This window comes from Rhinoderma darwinii, chromosome 13 (genome assembly GCF_050947455.1).
Source record: "Rhinoderma darwinii isolate aRhiDar2 chromosome 13, aRhiDar2.hap1, whole genome shotgun sequence".
Lineage (NCBI taxonomy): Eukaryota > Metazoa > Chordata > Amphibia > Anura > Rhinodermatidae > Rhinoderma > Rhinoderma darwinii.
This window is the reverse complement of record NC_134699.1, coordinates 42516174-42534680: the sequence shown is the minus strand read 5'-3', so window position 1 is coordinate 42534680 and position 18507 is coordinate 42516174. Positions and strand designations below refer to the sequence as shown.

Below are 18507 nucleotides of genomic sequence, written 5' to 3'. Positions count from 1 at the left end.
ATAACCAAGCTCAGTAAATATATATGGCAGCACCAGAACAGAGCTTAGGCTCTGTCACCACATTATAAGTGCCCTATCTCCTATATAAGGAGATCGGCGCTATAATGTAGGTGACGGTGATGCTTTTTATGTAGAAAAACAATCTATTTTAAATTACTTTATTAGCGATTTTAGATTTATGCTAATGAGTTTCTTAATGCCCAAGTGGGCATGTTTTTACTTTCGACCAAGTGGGCGTTGTACAGAGGAGTGTATGACGCTGACCAATCAGCGTCATGCACTCCTCTCCATTCATTTACACAGCGGCATCGCATTCTTACTAGAACACGATGTGCAGCCACATACACAGACATTAACGTTAATCAAGTGTCCTGATAAAGAATATACATTACCTCCAGCCTGGACGTCGTGTGTATTCAGAATCCTGACGCTTCTGAATCTTTTCTGTAAGATTTCCAGCAAGGGAAATGAAATATCGTTTACATCGTAATCTCGCGAGATTACGCGTGGCTTGCTGGAATCTCACAGAAACGATTCAGAAGTGTCAGGATTCTGAATACAAATGACGTCCTGGCTGGAGGTAATGTATGTTCATTATCAGGACACTTGATTCACGTTAATGTCTGTGTATGTGGCTGCACATCGTGTTCTAGTAAGAATGCGATGCTGCTGTGTAAATGAATGGAGAGGAGTGTATGACACTGACTGGTCACTGATTGGTCAGCGTCATACAGTCCTCTGTACAACGCCCACTTGGTCGAAAATAAAAACACGGCCACTTGGGCATTAAGAAACTCATTAGCATAAAGCTAAAAATCGCTCATAAAGTGGTTTAAAGAGGCTCTGTCACCAGATTTTGCAACCCCTATCTGCTATTGCAGCAGATAGGCGCTGCAATGTAGATTACAGTAACGTTTTTATTTTTAAAAAAACGAGCATTTTTGGTCAAGTTATGACCATTTTTGTAGTTATGCAAATGAGACTTGCAAAAGTCCAAGTGGGTGTGTTTAAAAGTAAAAGTCCAAGTGGGCGTATATTATGTGCGTACATCGGGGCGTTTTTAATACTTTTACTAGCTGGGCGCTCTGATGAGAAGTATCATCCACTTCTCTTCAGAACGCCCAGCTTCTGCCTGATCACGCTGTGACGTCACTCACAGATCCTGCATCGTGTCAGACGAGCGAGGACACCGGCACCAGAGGCTTCAGTTGATTCTGCAGCAGCATCGGCGTTTGCAGGTAAGTCGATGTAGCTACTTACCTGCAAACGCTGATGCTGCTGCAGAATCAACTGTAGCCTCTGGTGCCGGTGTCCTCGCTCGTCTGACACGATGCAGGACCTGTGAATGACGACACAGCGTGATCTCTCGAGAACACGGCTGTGTCTGCACTGCCAGAAGCTGGGCGTTCTGAAGAGAAGTGGATGATACTTCTTGTCAGAACGCCCAGCTAGTAAAAGTATTAAAAACGTCCCGATGTACGCACATAATACACGCCCAGTTGGACTTTTACTTTTAAACACACCCACTTGAACTTTTGCAAGCCTCATTTGCATAACTACAAAAATGGTCATAACTTGACCAAAAATGCTCGTTTTTTAAAAATAAAAACGTTACTGTAATCTACATTGCAGCGCCTATCTGCTGCAATAGCAGATGGGGGTTGCAAAATCTGGTGACAGAGCCTCTTTAAAATAGATCGTTTTTCTAAATAAAAAGCATTACTGTCACCTACATTATAGCGCCCATCTCCTTATGTAGTAGATGGGGCACTTATAATGTGGTGACAGAGTCTTTTTAATACATATATACAGCACCAGAACAGAGCTCAATACATATATATACAGCACCAGAACAAAGCTTAGTACATAAATACAGCACCAGAACAAAGCTCCGTACATATATACAGTACTAGAACCTAGGGTTGTCCCGATACCAGAATTTGGACTTCGATACCGATACTTAGTGTAGTATTGCGATACTCTATACTTTGCCAACAACAATAATAATAAAAATAAAAAAAGTTCTTCCATTTTCTGATGTGAGGCACGAGGTTCGATGAATTTTGAACCTCCATGTGCCTCACATTAATAGTAATTAACCCCATCATATTCCTGGACAACCTTGGGTTAATCTTTGCGGAACATGATTGGGTTAATTACTATTCATGTGAGGCACATGGAGGTTCAAAATTCATTATACCTCGTGCCTCACATTATTAAGTGAAAGAAAGCAGTTTGTATTTTATAACTGCGTAAACATCATAAATGACGCTATAAATTTGGGTCGCGATGATACAGAATATGTGTATTTTATATATTGAGACTTATTTGAATGTTTATTGTAGAAAATGTGTGTGTGTGTGTGTGTGTGTGTGTGTGTGTGTGTGTGTGTGTGTTTTTATTTTATTTAACTTTACTTTATTTTTAAACTTTAATGTACTGACATATATCTGCTGATAGTACACAGGCAATTGTTAGGGCATACTAATGTATGCCCTAACAGGAAATATGGTCAGATAGTCCTGGAGTCCTTCGATGGACCCTGGGCTGTCTGCCCATATATGGTATGTCCCTGGATCGCGTCACAGGGATTCCCTGTGACTCAATCCAAAGGGCATTCCCCCTTCTCATTTACCCTTTGAATGCTGCGGTCAGTTTTGATAGCAGAATTCAAGGGAATAGCGGCAGAGATGAGGTTTCTCTGATCGCCGCCGTTAGAGCGGGGCTGCGGCTGTGGCTGTTTAATACAGTTATTTTTCTCTTTTCTTCTCCATCTGCTCCAGACCTCTATGATGACTTCTCCCGGCCACAGCCCATTTCTGCAGTTTGCCGCTCTGATGTCTTCAGCTTCTCACTTTTAAAACATTTCTGAACCTATAAACGAACAGAAAATTCTCAACGCCCCTAAATATAATAGCGCCATACAGTGCACCTCGAATTATAATTGCACCATATACTGTGTCCGATTATCATAGTAGCACACACACACACACACCGTGCCCCCTGTAGATAGTGCCCCCCTATAGATTGTGACCTCTATAGAGCCCCTGTAGGCAGTGCTCACATATGGACTCCAGCGCTGCAAGGCAATAGTGCTAACCACTGAGCCACCGTGCTGCCCTACATATAGCTCCCCCTATAGATAATGCTCCACATATAGCCCACCCCTGTAGATAATGCCTCACATATAGCTCCCTCTGTATATAGTGCCCTACATATAGCTCCCCCTATAGATAGCGTTCCACATCCCCACATATGAACCCCCATGTAGACAATGACACTCGCAATTTTATTAGAAAAAAACTTTACATACTTACATGATCCTGTTCTCGCGCCGTCTAGTGGCAATGCAGACCTGCTTTCGTCTGAGCAGATCTGCTGGGGCTGAACGACGCAAGCGCTGATTGACTTGCCCCGCCTATCCGCTCCATTCAACAACTGAAGCGTCATCGCGCAGCTCGCGATGTTGAAAGGCACTGATTGGCAGGGCAAGTCATTTTGCCCTGCCAATCCGCATCATTGTAAGGCGTTGAATGGTCGGGCATTCAGTACTTATGCATGTAATTGTATCTGCTGTCTATAGACGCAGGTACAATTAATACAGGAGGTGGTGGCGGCGACTGGTTTCAGTGGCGCTGCCGCCCCTGAGAAAGGCAGCAGGCCGCCGTCGGAGGTGAGATGTGCTCATCTCGCCTCATGGATGGTTCGGCGCTGGACAGGAAAGCGGCCCCTGAGCAGTGGAGCGGCCAGCCCATCGGGAAAATTGCTGGGGAAGTGCATGGCCAATCCCCCCTGTACACATACCAGGTAGCATGGCAAGCTACTTCCATAGCTGCTCATTTCCAGAAATAGCATAGTTCAATGTTCTACGCTTGGCAATTTCCGTACTCCCGACCACCTCTTCAGTTAGTGGCCGGAGAACAGTGAGAGCGGGAGAAGTTAGCATGGGGACATGGGTCCCTGTTATAGAGGTGTGTGTGTGTGTGTGGTTGTGTGTGTGGTTGTGTGTGTGTGTGTGTGTGTGTGTGTGTGTGTGTGTGCGCTCCAGTGATGGAACCCACATCTATCTGATATTTATGGTATATCATATGGACCCCTTTAAGGATTAGAACATCAATAGTAGTTTTTGTGATTTTAATGTGATAAGCAATGTTTCTATTTGTCAACTATGTATAGAGTAAAGAACATTATTTGACATTTCAGGCTGCATTGTAACAAGCACTGAAGGCCGAAATTCTGAGATCACCCAGTACCTGATCCTGCAGGAACCCGAGGGCGGTAGGGATGAATATATTCTTATGCTCTTGTAGTTTTTTTTTTATTTTTTTTTTTTTTTTTTACTTACGTTAGTGGTCACCTTTAGTACAAAAAAAGTTGTTCTAAGTTTCAGGCTGCAATCTTCATCCCTCATTAATTTTTAATCCCCCCCCCCCCCTGATTACTCCGTCTGTAACCTTCTGCTAGTTTTAGACTTTTAGGCATGTCTCTACCAGTAGTAAATGCTGGATGGGAGTTCTGTAAATCTAGTCATTCGCTCTTATTTATCAGCACGTCTTCATCCCTCTACTGCTTTCTCCTTCTAATAAACGCCCTGTATGATCTCTTCTCCCATGTGCATACATTCATACTGCCTGTGTGTGATTCTGCGTTCTCTTTCTCTCTCTCTCTCTCTCTCTCTCTCTCCTTCTCTCTTTCTCTCTCTCCTCTCTCTCCTTCTCTCTCTCTCCTCCTCTCTCCCCTCTCTCTCTCTCTCCTCTCTCCCCTCTCTCTCTCTCTCCCCTCTCTCTCTCCCCTCTCTCTCTCCCCTCTCTCTCTTTCGCGCTCACTCTTCCTCTCTTTCGTGCTCCCTCCCTCTCTACCTCTCTCTTTTTTTCATTTTTTTTTCATGGTAAAACAAACTAAAAATAAGTTATCATATCGAAAAGTAATTAAGTTATTTTTCAGACATGGTGCATTTGATGTTCTACAAATAACTCCTGCGTTAACATGTATACTCAGATCTTGGATCATATTTTCTCAGGTAGTGCATGCTTGGACGTGTGATGGTATCTTAAACTTTCTTGTTATGTATAGCTGCAGCATCTTGTTTCCTTTTTTACAGGGCCTACTAGTTATCCGTTAACAGTGAGTCCCATTGCTGTTGGAGAGATATCCCCATCATGCTTATCTGGTGCTCCTGAATTAGTGAATGACTTGGAAGTTTTAGAGGGTTTGATGGAAGTAGTGGTCGTTCAGCAGTACAAATGCAAGATGTGCCAATACAAGAGTACGTCTAAGTCAACTCTCCTCCGCCATGTAAAAGAGCGCCATGTCCATGCAGGTAAAGACTTTCATTAGCGTTCAAAAGAAAATCAAGATATTCTAGAAGCTGTAGCTATGATCGGATACTTAGGTTCACAAATTGCTCCCTTTATATTCAGGACCAGGCACTGTTTATGGAACCTATTCTGTTGTTGGAGGGATCACAATAAGCTTACAGCTATCACAGCAGCCCTTCGGCTCTTCCCATTTACAGAATTCAACCATTGATAAGGAGTTAATAAGCTAATCAGACTGACAAGCCCATACAGTAATGCCTTGTACACTCAAACTAAAAAAATAGAAATGCATTAAAGGAATAAGATTTGTCCGCTATAGCCAGTATGCTTGTAGACCGCTTCCAGGTAGCAACAGGAGAGTGTTTCATATAATTCGGAGTAAAAGACTGAAATTTAAGTAAAACAGCAGGGGTGTAACTAGAATTCACAGGGCACCTTAGTGCATCTTCATGTCAACAGTGCCCGCGGGTTAACATCAGGACACTTACCAGCCTGATCTCATTCATATACTATATGTTCTATGTATGGGAAATAGCCTTCACTATAGATGCTGTGACACCTGTGAGACTAGTTTAACAGAAAGTGTTCTTCTCCACTGACCACTTTGGACAGTGGGCCTCTATACCCCATTGTGGAAATACCCTGTGTCTACATTGAGCTGAAGGCTGCTCCTTGAGCCCTCTTTAGCGTCTGATCCCACAGTAGCTGCTTTCCTGGTAATGTTTCTCCTGGAGAATGCCAAGTAAAAAAGATGTATTACAAAGATGCTAGATTTTAAATTTACTATATTGCCAATATTGAAGTGGATCTCCAGGCTGAAATAAAAGCAATAAAACGTCAGAGTCCGAACAGACCAATTCAGCCCTAGCTTATTTGGGCAATAATTGTGCTAACAGCCAATGCCTACTAACATCATTTAATCCGTCACCATGGTAACATATTGCTCCCATTGCAGACGGGAAAGTGGTAGTCTGAAACCTTCAACCTAGCCCCTGCTGGTATCTATTACTTGACGTCAGCAGAGTCTAATACAGGGAAGTGAATGGAGCCGGCAGGCAGATTCATGTGACACCATTTACATAGTCTGCCCATTTCCTCCATATCGCTGAATGGAGGAAAACCGGCACAGTATCTGGAAGACCTGTTACTATGTCATTTTCTTTTGTTTGTTTTATTTAATAATATCAGATCATGCATTGCAATAAAAATAAAAATTTCTGCTATTTGCCGTTTGAACGCTCTTGTCTCAGTTCTGTAAACTTTGTCGCACTGTCATATAACCTGGTAGTACATAACTCTTCGCAGTCAACAGAGAATATTAATCATCTCTCAGTGATAAATGTGATGATTCACCGATGTTCCTCAACCACTTAATTTTGGTAAAGGAATGTTTCGTCACTCTTTTTTTTGTCTCTTTAGTCAATAAAGATCAAAGAGCATTCTGCAATGTGGTGCGACTTAGGGAAGAGGAAGAAGAGGAAGATGATATTATGGATGCTGGAGCCATAGATGATTCTGATGGTAAGGAATCTTGCTTTCTGCTTTAGTTTTCTGTTTAGGGAATGATTTTACTAGAGTAATTAACTTTTCTTTTTAATATTATTGGGGCACACCGCACCATGGGCAGGGCCACCATCAGGAATTTCTGGGCTCCTTCACCCAGCTCCATTATCTTGGCTGGACAACGGAAAGTGTGGGGCTCACGTTTGTATGTTATACGCGTTAACCGATTTTGGTGCTGACATCAATTATAGTGAACGAAACCATGGAGCCGGCAGTGACCGGTTAATGCCCTGGATTTTGTTTAATTTAGCCAAAACGTATCCGACTGTATGGCATATAGTGGGATACGTCGCCTGGGGAGTGGAACTTTCCTAGGGCTGGAGTCCCCGGGCAGAGCTTCTACTACAGCTCTGCCCAGGGACTCTGGGGCTGTTCCTCATGTCCAAATATATGTAAGATGATGTCAGAAGCGTTGCAAAGCCTGAGTACACGACCAGAGCGTCGACAACTGTCTGACCAGGAATTCCGGCCCTGGAGAATCCCCTGACTTCACTGTCCATATTTGGACCGTGATGTCAGGAGCTTTCCCAGGACCAAAGTCCAAGGGCAGAGCACTTGTGATGTTCTGTCTGGGGACAATGTCCATATAGTGATGGCAGGAGCGATATACAGTTTTTTGCGGGATCTCTCAGGATAGAATAGCATAGTCTACTATGCTATTCCATCCTTCCAAAACAAAAAAGGTATACCAGCCCGACGTAGGCTAAAAGGATATAATGGAGCCCTATGAATTATAGTTTACATTGTTTATCGTGTACGTTAGGAGATTTCATGATGTGAAGGGGGCCTTAAGAGAGGGGAAGCACTTGTGAGGATATAAGGAGCACTAAGGCCCCGTTTTTACGTTGCCATTAAAGTCCAATGTGTATTTCCGCAGCAGAAATCTGAGGCTTACCGTTGAATTTCTGCCACAGATGTGCCACAAGATCCGCATGAGAATTAGTCCCATTGTCATTCAAAGGGGCTTATCTTCAGCTTTTCCGTGCAAAATAAGTAGCATCTACTTATTGCTGTGGTGGATTTCTTTTCATGGTACGGACAAAAATACACAAGGAAATTTTTTCGTAGCATGTGAACTGGTTGTGGAAACCTCATATGCGTGGGATGCAGATTGTTGTCGAAATCACAGTCAAATCCAACACGTGCGTACAGGGCCTTAGGGCACATTTAGACGTGGCAGAATTCCACTACAGACAGGCCGCAGTGGAAATGCGCAGCAGCCATTTTTTCCTTTTTGGTTTCTTTAGCTTCTTAGTTCAGATGTTGCGAAAAATAACAGTGCAGAGTTTAGGCTGCTGTGTGGAATTTTCACTCCGCTGCATGCATGCACAGTCTGTTGCGGAAGAGCTGCGAATTTTAACTGCGGGTTTCAGCTTTTGTAATGCAAAGTCTGAAATCTGTGACACGTCCGCTCTGATATCTGCCATGTATGAATTTGCTCGAATTTACGGCAAAATCTGCAGCGTTAAATTTTTGCAACTCCTGAACATGCCTTTCGGGTGAGTTGAAAAAAACTCTGTTAAAGATTTTGCTAGGGATTTGCAGGAAATTAGCCCTTTGCATTGTAAAGAGTGAAATACGTTACAAATCTGAAACATAATGCTAAATTAAAAATGTCCTAAATTCCATGCAGATTTTTTTGTGCTGTATGTTCATGGAGTTTTGAAAACCCTATTCACATGAGTTATATTGTCATTTGTAGTGCATTTTCAGTGCGCAATCTGCACCAAAAATAGGAGACAAATTTGCCATGTCTGAATTGGCATAATTCAGATGGCCGTGCTCGGTCTGTGAATTACGGACCGCGTGTTCGCCGTATTTCCCAGACCGACCACCGTTCAGGGAGCCGGGCTTCTGGCATCATAGTTACCTATGATGCTAGGAGTCCCTGCCTCCCCGTGAGAAAACTGTCCCCGGTCCTGTACTGAAAACATGATTACCGTACAGCACAGTATTTGCACGGAGAGGCAGGGACTTCTCGCATCATAGATAACTATATATAATCTGCAAGTGGGGTCAGGAGGAATGAAGCAGGATGGAAAGGGGAGAAACACTCACCAGCCTGCAGGATCCAGTCGGCTGTGTAGAAGGACCTGTCTGGTGGGCATGCTCTCTCCACATGGAGTTTGTGTTTCCATTCTGCGTGCTGCTGCTACTGTAAGTCCCCTCAGGGCCCCATCGTAAGTTACTTCATAATAAGGAACGGCCCTGTTACATTGCAGGGTTCGTTCCTTTCTCTAAGTAATTAACGCTGGGGCCCTCATTGAAATAAAGTAGCTGAGACGCGGACGGGCCTCTTTTTTCATCATTGTGATTGGGCCCCTGATGGCAGTGCCAGTAGTACGGCCCTGATAGCAGCCCTGACAATTGGTATATACTCCTGCCACTAGGAGGCGACACTAAGTGGGATAGAGTCTTGGCTCTGCCCAGGCAAGGCCATACCTTTCCCACAGACCGTGTCTAGTGTCCTCTAGAGGCAGACGTGACCGAATATTCAGGTCTGCTGCTATTTGTTTATTTCGGAGGGTGAGTAGGTTATTTTTCATTCCCCCTCCCCACCTACACCACTTAAATCCTAGCATTTGGAGATACTATATGTAGAGGGGCTAGATTTTTTTTTATTGGTAGGGATATCTCTTCTCTGTGCATCCCTAGACATTTTTTTCACTTGCCTGTACTCCTGGGGCGCATTTTCATATTCCTTTGCGTTGGTGGGATGGGCACAGTGTTTGCGCCGTTATGCATGGTTTTTGAACCATAATGGTCTGTTTCTCCTTCTGTGGATTGGTTTATCAAGGACTACTATCATCTGACTGTCAGATGCTGCTTCACTCAGTGACCTTCTTGACAAAAAGTTTGATTCTCATGCGAAGTCTAATTTTATGGCCGCAGGGTCTGCTTTGTGCCCGGATTTTGCTGCCTGGGTGCTGATGCACTGCAGTATCCTGGCAGGTGCACTGCAGCAGGATTTAGCCGAGCTTGCCTCTCATGTGATTCACCCTTCAAAATATTTATTTGAGGCTTCCCTTGAGTTAGCTTGCTTCAATCTCTGGAAATCTTCGGTGGCCGCTCTAGCTTCCAAAAGGGCCTTGGTTGGGCTTCATTTTGTTGGCGGCAGGCTTTTTGGTAAACGTCTAAATGGGATTATTTCTGAAGCAACTGGCAGAGCTCTCTTTTGCCTTACAATCGCCCTCGCCATATGCATAGTTTTCTCAGGTCTCCGCCTTTCCCAGAATTTCCTCCCGGAGATCTTTTTTTTTTCAGACCTGACAGGACAAGCGACTCCAGTCGTCAATCTTTCAAGTCTAGACCTGCTTGGCATCCGCGGCCCACAGTCCAGAAGCCCCCTTCTGCCGAGACATCTTCAACATGAAGGTGTTTCCCCACTCGTGTCGCAGGTCTGAGTAGGTGGACGACTTCTTACCTTTCAAAAGTTTTGCTCGCTCATGTGGACAACACCTGGATTTTGGAGGTGGTGCCAACCGGATACGAGAGTGTTCTGAAAAGCTTCCTCCTAGAAGATTTTTTTTCTGACGATTTCTGTCTTGCGCAGCGGATTGAGCACAAGTTATTTCCTCAGTCGGAATCTACTTGTACATCTTTTCACAGACCCCAACAGGGATGGATCTCTACGTCCAATACTGGATTTGGGTAGGCTGAATCCCTTCATTCGCTTTCAGAGGTATCACATTGAATCCTTAAAGGCTATGTACACCTTTTTGAAAGGATTTTTTTATTTTTATATAAATCAATGTTTTCTTTGTCTTTTTTTAAACAATTTTTAAATTTACTTTTGTTAAAAAATGAATAGACTTTTTACGATACAGCTTATATGTATCCTGTATACATAGAAGCTGTATCGTTCTCTCTCAGCTGATTCCATCAGTTCAGCTACACTTACGGCTCGGCTGAGAGCGAGTCCTGCGTGTTTCTGATACACAGGATCTAGCTAATAAACGATCACGTCTAAGTCTGTATTGTAGAAAGTAAAAAAAAATTGAATAAGTCAATTTGAAAGTTGTTTAAAAGACACATAAAACATTTTTTTATTTAAAAAAAAAAAAATTCCTTTCAAAGGTTTACATAGCCTTTGAGGTCAGTGGTCACATCACTGGAAAATTGAGAATTCCTCTATTCTTTTTGACATTTGCTATGCATACATCCATATCCCCATTGCAAGGACCCACCAGCGTTTTCTGAGTTTCTTAGTGGGTTCACTACATTTCCAATTTGTCGCCATCCATTTTGGGCTCGCCTCATCCCCTCTAGTCTTCACTAAGGTCTTGGCAACTCTCATGGCGCTTCTCCGCACTTGGGGGGTCCCTGTTGTCCCTTAGATGGACAACCTATTTGAGGAGTTACGGTGGTGAGAGACCTCACCGGCCATCACGATGGGTCGGTCTTTTCCTCCCCTCTGGTGGCTGATCATCTCAATGGATGCCAGGTCTGTCTAGGTTGAGTACAGTTATGGGCACTTGGTCGCAGGAGGAGAGGTTCTCACAGATCAACCTTTTGGAATTGACGTCAAATTTTCCAAACCATCTCCTATTAGACACTTATACTTCGGGGTCGGCCGGTTAGAATCTAAACCGGCAACTCTAGGCGGTTGCTTATCTGAGTCACCAGTACTCAGGCGACTATGTTGGAGTCCTCTCGAATCCATGCGGTGGGTGGAACAGCATATTCCAGTGTTATTCCTGAAGGGCCATGCAAGGGTTTGGCAGTATCCAAGCCACCATTTGGCATTTAATCCGGTCTGTGACTTCGTAAACCTATGGGTCCAAGGGTAAGGTTGCTTCCGTTTGGCTGTTGATGCCTCCTGGGTGAGCAGTTAGGCATCAAGCTTTAGTTGCTCAGGTCTGCAAGGGCTTCTAATTTGGTTTCTATGCACACCTTTACTAAGTTTTACCAAATTAATTGTTTTGTCTCTGCTGATGCCAGTCTGGGTCGCAGAGTGTTGAAGGTAGCTGTGTGTTAGGCGGGTTGCATGGTTGTATTTTAATTTTTATTACCACCCTCTGGGACTGCTTTGGGACGGTCTGCGGTGCTGTCGCTATTTGGTATTGACAAGAAAACAAAATGTTAGTACTCACCGCAAAATCTATTTTTTTTTGTTGAATTCGTTGGGGAACACAGAACCCGCCCTCTTAGTTTTGTTTGTTCCAGACCCGAGACCTGTTGTTCTGACTGTTTGGTTAGTTTTCCCTTAGGACAGTGGACAGGTTAGTTTTTTTTGTCTCCTACTGCTTCTTTACAAACTGAATAACCAGTGTCTGTGGGAAAGGTATGGCCTGCCTGGGCAGAGCCCAGACTCTCCTACCTAGTGTGTGCCTCCTAGAGTCAGGGGCCTATACCCATGGTGTAGTGTCCCCCAATTCAATGAGGAAAAGCTCTTATGGCAAGTACATTATTTGGTTTTATTAGGCTGTATTCTTAGTAAAGAGAATGCTCTACTCTTGCAGATGATAGTGACTATAGTCCGGGAGAGGATACAACTCGCAATCACCCGTTTGAACCCACTAGCGGTGCTTTGGCAAAAGGGAGACCACGCAGAAGGCCTGGGCGTCCTCGCAAGGTTTCACGCCTACAAGGTATTGTGAATCTCTGCTCCACTATAGTGGTTTTTTTTTTTTGGGGGGGGGGGGGGGTTAAGAACATGGCAGTTAATATTGAGTGTTATGGTTTATTCAAATCTAATTATTGATGGAAAATGTACGCGTCTGTCCAGAATCATATGTCACATCTTCACATTCAGTACTATACGATGGTTTTATTTCACCCTACCTTACTTGTCACAATTTATAATGTAGATCAGTGGTCCCCAATCAGTAACTTGGGAGCCACATGTGGCTCCTGAACCTCCGCTTTATGGCTTGCCAGAGGAGCCCTCCACATTTAAATTTTTTTAGTCTCAATATTTTTTTAATTGAATGTGGTTCCCGACCACAACATAAAGTTGAATGTGGTTCACAATGTGCAAAGATTGGGGACCGCTGTTGTAGTTATATAGAAAGGATCTGTATGGCAAGGGGATACATATAGATTCAAAGACAGTTGTTCAAGTAATGTCATAAATCATAGTTTTGAATGGGCTGCTCAACTGTTGATCTTATCAATGTATAAGGCGCCGAGTGTACTGGTTAAAATCTCTGCTATTCACAAGGACTAGTAATATCAGGAAAAAATACAAAGAACGGGCTCTCCTTGCAACTTATATCAAGCGGACAGTATCCTTATTTAAACCGTAACTAAACCTTCGCCCCAAAAAATTAATTAACTGCTATTATGTCACTCTATCGAAGTACATTACTCCTAGTAATTTTTTTCAGTTCAAAGTACCTTTTTTGCAGCTTTTATTCCTTGTGCAACAGTCCACATCTATTCTCTTACACTTCCTGATTCTGGCCAGTTGCTAGCGGTGTGTCTTAATGTGTGTGATGTTTGCCAGTACTTTATGCAATATTCAATCTGCCCATAGTTCCCATCATGCACCTAAACAGCCAGCCAATCAGAAAACCCCCAGGTCCTTGTGCTACTAGCGCTCTGCCTGGGACGCCAGCTCGGCTCCTGATATCACTGTCCATATATGCACAGTGGTGTCGCTCTGCTCTAGGACTCTGGCTCTGGGAAAGCCCCTGACATCACTGTCCATGTTTAGACAGTGATGTCAGGGGATTCCACAGAGTCCCGGAGCAGAGCCTATACTAGCGAGACTGTGTTCCGTGGGCCGCAGATTACAGCCTCGGGCCGCTTGCGGCATGCGGACCGCATCTTTGAGACCTCTGGTCTATATAGAGGGTGCAGGGAGGCGGCGGCGCTGGACGGAGGCTTCTACAGTGCCTCTATATACACAATGGAGCGGGCAATAGCAGAGTGTGTCATATTCTCTGTCTCTGCCGGTTCCCTATTGAATATAGAGGGCAGGAGCGGGTGCAGGGAGGGTGCGCCGGACGGAGGCTTCTTCTACAGTACTTCTGTTACTGCCCGCTCCATAGTGTATACAGAGGCACTGTAGAAGAAGCCTCCGTCCAGCGCACCCTCCCTAAACCCCTCTATTGTCACTATGGAACCGGGGGAGGCAGAGAATATGATGCACTCTGCTACTGCTGGCCCCATAGATTGTAGTTTGTAGAGTGCATCATATTCTCTGCGCTCTGCCTCCCCCCCGGTTCCATAGTGAATATAGAGTGGTGTAGGGAGGCTGCTCAGGATGGGGGCTCCTACAGTGTCTCTATATACACCATTACTCTTAACTAAATGCCTGAAGGCAAAAGGAGCCCTAGCTTGCCAACTACCTATGAACAATAAAGAATAAAATAAAAACTTTATTAATGCTATTGTAAGCAATTTAACAAATCACAATTATTAAAATGATCAATGCCATCTGCTAGAAGGTGAATTTCTAGGTGCGTTGCCTGTGAGATAGCTATCAATAGCACAATTCTATCTAAACAAGTTTTTTTCAATTGGAGTCAGCGAATGCTGAATCTCCACTAACTAATAGAGGCAATTGTATCTAGCAGCTGAGCATTGTATTAAAAATAGTTAGCCCTGCCAACATGTTTCGCTACATATGTAGCCTCTTTGGGGGTTTCCAGGGCTAATGATGGCGCACTGCAAACATCCCCTTATTTTATAAACTTGGATTGACGAATACGTGGGTGTGTCCGTATAGTTAGCCTTCATGCCGTTTAAACATTTTTTGGGCACCAAAGGCACTCCATTTCAAGCACACCACACATTTGTGTGATCACTACTTGAGTTTTTGCTCACACAATTATTTTATTTTTGATGGCAAATTCTATCACCAATTAAACGGGACTGCCATGGGCACTGTTTGTGCACCCACTTTTGCCAATTTATTTTTAGGGTGGTGGGAAGACACTATAGCTTTCACTGATGACTTACTTTGTTTTACCGGTCACATTTTATTTTGGGGTAGATACATTGACGACATTCTTATTCTTTGGGATGGGGATCTGTCATTATTTTCAGATTTCATGGTCATACTCAATAATATCGGAATGAAATTTACCCACGAGTTACACGGTAAAGTAATTACATTTTCTCCCTGGGCCCTGGTGGCAGTGTTCATACAGACATTTTTCGTAAGGCCACAGCTACAAATAGTTTTTTACATTGGTATAGTTTCCATCCACCGGCACTAAAGAAAGGAATCCCGATAGGACAATACCTAAGGGCCAAGAGAAATTGCTCTGATGAGCAATCTTTTCAACTTGAATGTAACAATCTTCATCAAAAGTTTTTAGCTCGTGGATACCCTACATACGGCCTATGCCAGGGCAACTGACAGAAAAGAACTTCTGTATGGCAAGAGTCTTAAATCCATTAAGCCCTCTCCCACTATAAGGTGCATAGGAACCTTTGATGCAGGTTCCTCCCAGGTCTCTGAGATATTACAAAAACACTGGCCTATTCTTCATGCTGATCCAGACCTTAGGGATGCAATTTCAACTACTTCTAGTATCACGTACAGCAGAGGTAAAAATCTGCGGGATTTGCCAGTACATAGTCACTATTCTAGACAATCTATGCCACGGAATAACTGGCTCAAATCTCCAGTTATAGGATCTCATCCCTGTGGAAGATACATCCTTTTGTCCCCTTGTGCCTACTGTGAAAAACTTCTGTAGTCCCTTTGATGGTAAAACCTATGAGATCAGGCAATTCATTAATTGTCAAAGTAGTGGAGTTATATGCATAGCAGCATTCCCCTGTCCCAAACTTTTTGTGGGTAAAACTGTTCAGGAATTTAGGAGAAGAAGCTCAAAGCATCTCAATACAATTAAGAAAAAGGAAGACACACCGTTGTCAAGACATATCCGATCCATGCATGATGGCATTGCCCGCTTACTCCAATTCTGGGGCATCATCCAATTGAAATTGGGCCCCAGGGCTGGAAATCTAGACCGAGAGCTTCTACAGGAAGAAGCACGTTGGATCCACCGTTTTAAGTAGTTAGTCCAAATGGACTTAATGAGGAATTCACTAACCTGGCCTTTCTCTAATATACCTATCTTATAGTGACAACTATAGATGGTCATTTTATTTATCTATTTTCTTCTAACTTAATCACTTGATCATGTTATAGAATATTTTTCCTTTTATACCTGCCCTCTCACTTTGGATGATATTCCTAATCTTTTATTATCATCATACTGTATTTATGTTGAAACTTCATATATATTTTTCCTTTGAGTCCAGTGAGACCGTAGCTCGAAACATGAGTCTTGATGGCCAATTTCCCCTTTTTTTTCATTTAATTTCACCTCTGGTGCTATCTGAATTATACAAATAGCTTCTCGTGGCCATAGCCCTAGGATATGTATTGTATGCCTTGCCTAGCAACTGAGTGCTTGACAACACGTATCTATTAAAATCCTATACTTAGATACTAAACCCCTTTCATTAGGCATAGTTGTCTCATCTCAGGGACTGTGTCCCTGGGTATGCGCAATGCACTCCGCTCCCTAGATGACTAAGTATCCGAGCTATTTCACAAATACACGCTGGATACCCTTCTTACTCAGATATAACCTCTACACTTTACTTAGTATACATTTTCTTCTGAGGGACTTAAGTCCCAGTGCATGCGCAACATCCTTAGCTTGAAAAATTTCGAAGTACTCTGGCGTCTCTATACTTAGACGCTGGTTCGTTTTTTTCCTTCCTTGCGCGCATGCGGCATCTCTAACAGAGGACCGGATAGCTGGTATTACCTGTGATAGGACAATCTACATGTCCATTACGCTATTGAGGGTCTCGACTGCTGTTAACAATTACGATTGGCTAACTATACGTGTATGACGTGTTCGTCACTCCAAGTTTATAAAATAAGGGGATTTTTGCAGCGTGCCTCCATTAGCCCCAAAAAACCCTGAAGACGCTACATATGTAGCGAAACAGGACGGGTGTGGGGTAACTATTTTTAATACAATACTCAGCCGCTAGATACAATTGCCTCTGTAAGTTAATAAAGATTCAGCGTTCTGCAGCTGTCCCCAGACTCCAATTGAAAACACTGGTTTAGATAGAATTGTGCTATTGATAGCCATCTCACAGGCAACGCGCCTAGGAATTCACCTTCTAGCAGCTGGCATTGATCATTTTATTAATTGTCGCTCGTTAAATTGCTTACAATAACATTAATAAAGTTTTTATTTTATTCATTATTGTTCATAGGTAGTTGGCAAGCTAGGGCTCCTTTTGTCTTCAGGCATTTAGATAACAGTAATGGTTTATGTGCCCACCAACTACCAGGATCTTTTTTTGTTGTTTTGTCTATATACACTGTGGAGCGGGTAGTAGTAGAGCACATCATATTCTCTGCTGCTGCCGGTTCCATAGTGTATATAGAGGAGAGGAGATGGTGCAGGGAGGTGGCGACGGACGGAGGCTTCTTTTCCCCAAGCGCCTCTGTATACACAGACAGCAGCAGAGCACATCACATTCTCTTCCCTGCGCTCTGATGCTGCCTGCTACTCTATAGAGAACTGTCTAGTATATAGAGACGGAGAGACCTTCCTGACATCACGATGGGGGCGTGCACATCTGACGTCCGGGTGGGGCCTCTGCCTAGCCGTACTCGCAGGCAGCAGAGTCCGTACACCGATACATTCAAACAGTGTACGGATTTCTGTTAGCAACAGCAAGAAGTCAAGAAGTAAAATGTGGTATAAAAGTGGCAGAGTAGCAATTTCAATCCCATATAACACAAAAAGTAGCCCATATTTATTAATAAAGTAGATTCCAAAATCTATTTATATTACAAATGCGGCTAGAAAAAAAAAGTGGATTGAAGTTTTTGTTACGCTTTTAATAACTGTGAAAAAGGTCAAATGTCATAAATCTAAATGTAATAATTGGTGCTTATTGACCGTTTTATGTATTTTCTCCTAATGTCACAAATCACTTTTTTGTTTTTCTTTGATGGGCTGTTCGCAAAGGTTGTTAATTGGCCGTTTCAAAAACCCGTAGTGGAAATTCAGGTTAAGGGTATGTTCCCACAGTGCAGATTTGCTGCAGATTTTGCCAGGACTTTTAAAAGCCATAATGAGAAACGAAACTTAAACAGAAGAAATATATAAAAGGAAGGCCTTACAGGTCTGCTCTCCTGGATCCAATTCTGGTTTTGGTTTAAAAAAATGCATGCAAAATCCATAGCAAATCTGCACTGTGTGAACGTACCCTAAAGCCTAGCTATTAATTGTTAGCATCAAGCTAATGGAGTCATATAAAGGTAAAATGCCTTCTAGCCCTTAACTTTTTTTTTCAGCCATACAACTTGGGACAACTTATAACTATTTGCTGTTGCACATATCTGACACTTTTGTGGACTCAATTGTAAAATGTTTACGTTTATACGACTCAGTGACTGATACAACTTATACAGCACAACCTAAAAAAGGCAGCATAGTGCTATGTGAGGTGCATGTGCTACTTTTAGTAATTTAAAGAGGTATTCCCAAAATCATTGGTTTCAACCACTGGGACCTCCATCGAAAACGGGCTTACCTTGCCGTTCCTTGGAACCCCATAGGAATTTATCGGTAGTGCGCATGCTCGACCACTGCTCTATTCATTTCTATAGGGCTGCCACTCTGCT

At 43.2% G+C, this 18507-nt stretch overlaps 1 protein-coding gene across 4 annotated transcripts in view; it reads left to right on the top strand.

Annotated features, from left to right (window-relative positions):
• ZNF335 (zinc finger protein 335) overlaps nucleotides 1–18507 on the top strand; it is an 80845-nt gene that overhangs the window by 35381 nt on the left and 26957 nt on the right. For 3 of the 4 annotated variants that reach the window (XM_075846876.1, XM_075846877.1, XM_075846875.1), the window contains exons 4-7: nucleotides 4204–4278; nucleotides 5102–5320; nucleotides 6738–6839; nucleotides 12344–12472. In XM_075846876.1, coding sequence (XP_075702991.1) covers nucleotides 4204–4278; nucleotides 5102–5320; nucleotides 6738–6839; nucleotides 12344–12472 — 525 coding nt within the window. The remainder of the gene's footprint in view (nucleotides 1–4203; nucleotides 4279–5101; nucleotides 5321–6737; nucleotides 6840–12343; nucleotides 12473–18507) is intronic. The other variant, XM_075846878.1, reaches the window with a different exon arrangement.